This window comes from Piliocolobus tephrosceles, chromosome 21 (genome assembly GCF_002776525.5).
Source record: "Piliocolobus tephrosceles isolate RC106 chromosome 21, ASM277652v3, whole genome shotgun sequence".
Taxonomy (NCBI): Eukaryota; Metazoa; Chordata; class Mammalia; order Primates; family Cercopithecidae; genus Piliocolobus; species Piliocolobus tephrosceles.
Genome location: NC_045454.1, coordinates 1,467,554 through 1,470,818, shown reverse-complemented (window position 1 = coordinate 1,470,818; position 3,265 = coordinate 1,467,554). Strand labels below are relative to the sequence as shown.

The window sequence follows — 3,265 nt, the reverse complement described above, 5'->3', positions numbered from 1 at the left end:
GGGGGGGGCGCGGCGGCAGGTCACCTGAGGTCATGAGTTCAAGACCAGTCTGCCAGTCTGGCAAATGTGGCGAAACAGTCTCTACTAAAAGCACAAAGATTAGCTGGGCGTGGTGGGTGCCTGTAATCCCAGCTACTTGGGAGGCTGAGGCAGAATTACTTGCACCCGAGAGGCAGAGGTTGCAGTGAGTCAAGATTGTGCCATTGCACTGGGCAACAGGGAAAGACTTCATCTTAAAAAAAAAAAAAAAAAAAAAGATTCTGGGCGTTTCCTCGGATTCAGGGTCCTCACGTATGGTTGTCCAGGTTGTTTACTGCTCAAGGCAAGTAGAAACTCAAGTTCAGCCCATGCTGTCTCCTGGGTCATCTGCCTTTAGTACTGTTTCCAGTCAGAATAACGAACTTTTTCTAATTTACACAAAATTGCCACATAAGCTTGTGGTAGTTGTTTGTATGACAAAGGATTTTAACGATGAAGAGATATACCCGAGATATTGCAGGTTACACTCTGGGTGTCTCAAGACCTCACACAATGCAGGAAGCATATCCTTCTGGTCATTGCCTTGGAGGGTCAGATGCGTTACAGTCTTGTGACCTCGAAGAGCTAGGCAGAGGTTTCGATGAGCATCAGCTGGGGAAATGTTTTTGAACCTAGGGAAAACAAAAGTGAAATCCTGAGTGTCTAGACCTATGTTGTACTTAAATAGAAACTAGGGGCTCAATATGTTTAGACTATTTTTTCCATGTTTAATTTTTTTTTTTAATCTTTATACAGATTGGATTTTTTTGAGATGGAGTCTCACTGTCGCCCAGGCTAGAGTGCAATGCTGTGATCTTGGCTCACTGCAAACTCCACCTCCCGGACTCAAGCGACTCCTACCTCAGCCTCCGGAGTAGCTGGTATTACAGGCACCTGCCACCATGCCCGGATAATGTTTGTATTTTTAGTAGAGGCGGGGTTTTGCCATCTTGGCTAGGCTGGTCTGGAACTCCTGACCTCAAGTGATCTGTCTGCCTTGGCCTCCCAAAGTGTTGGGATTACAGATGTGAGCCACCGTGCCTGGCCCCTAAAAATTACTTTATACGATTATCCCACAAGACAAATTTAAGGACAGGACTCTCAATTCCCTGTGTCTTGAGCACTTAAGAGTCTATGGGCCAGGTGCGGCGGCTCACGCCTGTAATCCCAGCACTTTGGGAGGCCGAGGCGGGTGGATCACGAGGTCGGGAGATTGAGACCATCCTGGCTAACATGGTGAAACCCCATCTCTACTAAAAACACAAAAAATTAGCCGGGCAGGGTGGTGGACACCTGTAGTCCCAGCTACTCGGGAGGCTGAACCAGGAGAATGGAGTGAACCCGGGAGGCGGAGCTTGCAGTGAGCTGAGATCGCACCACCGCACTCCAGCACGGGCGTCAAGCGTGACTCCATCTCAAAAAAAAAAAAGAGTCTATGACAGGAATTTGAATATTGTTCCAATATTAAAATTGTAACATTTTCACACCCTAAGGATTTTAGTTCATGAATTAGTGTCTACTTACACCACTCTCTGGAGATGACAGTTGTCAGAGGCTATCTGTTCACACAGGATCTTTACTAGGGAGGCACTCAGAAAGCTATTATTGATTTCTAGACCCATCAGATCCTTATTTGAGCCAAATATGGAACAAAGGTCCGTCCAGAAAGGGAGCATGTCCTGATCATCCTGGAATCTACAGGGAAGATAAGGCGGTTACATCAATGTAAGTCCATCATGGCTGAAGTATTTAGGGTTTCTCTGGGCATATACCCCTAACAAATAAGTATAAATAAGTATAACTGAAAGCTGGACCATTTAATCATTTCGCACCACCATCAGACAACTCAACACCCAAGACGTATCACAGGAGAAAGAACCTATTCTTACACAAAAATCCAACAGAGGGTAAAAATAGGTTAAAATGCTAAGCACATCACTGATAAAAGAATACAGGCCAGGCACGGTGGCTCACGCCTGTAATCCTAGTGCTTTGTGAGGCTGAGGCAGTTGGATCACCTGAGGTCAGGAGTTCGAGACCAGCCTGGCCAACATGGTGAAACCTTGTCTCTACTAAAAGTACAGAAATTAGCTGGGCGTGGTTGTGGGTGGAGGTAATCACAGCTACTCATGAGGCTGAGGCAGGAGAATCACTGAACCTGGTGGGGTGGAGGTTGCAGTGAGCTGAGATTGAGCCACTTCACTCCAACCTGGGCAAAAGAGTGAAACGCTGTCTCAAAAAAAAAAAAAGAAAAAGATTGTGAATATACAGGTCAATAAGAAATATTTAGGCAGGGTGTATGGTACCTCATGCCTGTGATCCCAGTGCTTTGAGAGTTCAAGACCAGCCTGGGCAACATAGTGAGATTCTCTTTGGAAAAAAAAAAAAAAGGCACTTAAGTTAGCTGGGCTCAATGGTGCACACCTAATACCTGTCATCCCAGGTACTCCGGAGCATCACTTGAGCCCAGAAGTTTGAAGCTGTAGTCAGCTATGATTGCACCATTGTACTCCAACCTGAGCAACAGAGCAAGACCCTGTCTTAAAAAATATATATTTGGGCCGGGCACGGTGAATCATGCCTGTAATCCCACTTTGGGAGGCTGAAGCAGGTGGATCACCTGAGGTCAGGAGGAGTTCAAGACCAGACTGGCCAACATGGTGAGATTCTCTCTACTAAAAATACAAAAACTAGCCGGGCATGGTGACAGGTACCTGTAGTCCCAGCTACTCAGGAGGCTGAGGCAGGAGAATTGCGTGAACCCAGGAGGCAGAGGTTGCAGTGAGCCAAGATCGTGCCACTGCGCTCCAGCCTGGGTGACAGAGCAAGACTCCGTCTCAAATTAAAAAAAAAAAGAGTCCAAAAAGAGGGAATTCCTGACCCTAAGCCACAGTGGATAGGAGGCTCTGGCCTCTTCCTAAGGGCTCATGGGATGAGGCTAAAGACGGAACGACCAGTGGAGTGAACGGTTCCTACCTCTCAGCCTCAGCGTTGGATTCAGACGCAGTGACATTCTCCGGGAGCGTCTCCTTTATCACCTGCAGTGACATTTTCTGCAAGTTTCGACAGTGCTTGACGCAGAATGAGGACGGCGCGATGTCTACTGCATTTAAGTGCAGGGCTATTTCTTTGAACTGAGCCATCACCTCCTTCACCAGCTCGTCCTCCTGAGACTCGTACAGACAGCACAGGAGTTCCTTCAGGTCTGCCACCGTGCCATTCTTACGACTTACGTCGCATCGCAGCA

The 3,265-nt window shown here is 47.3% G+C and overlaps 1 protein-coding gene across 1 annotated transcript in view; it reads right to left on the bottom strand.

Annotated features, from left to right (window-relative positions):
• NLRP2 (NLR family pyrin domain containing 2) overlaps positions 1-3,265 on the bottom strand; it is a 34,799-nt gene that overhangs the window by 10,955 nt on the left and 20,579 nt on the right. The window contains exons 3-5 of the mRNA XM_026457571.1: positions 2,995-3,265; positions 1,543-1,713; positions 486-650 (exon numbers count right to left, since the gene is read on the bottom strand). Coding sequence (XP_026313356.1) covers positions 486-650; positions 1,543-1,713; positions 2,995-3,265 — 607 coding nt within the window. The remainder of the gene's footprint in view (positions 1-485; positions 651-1,542; positions 1,714-2,994) is intronic.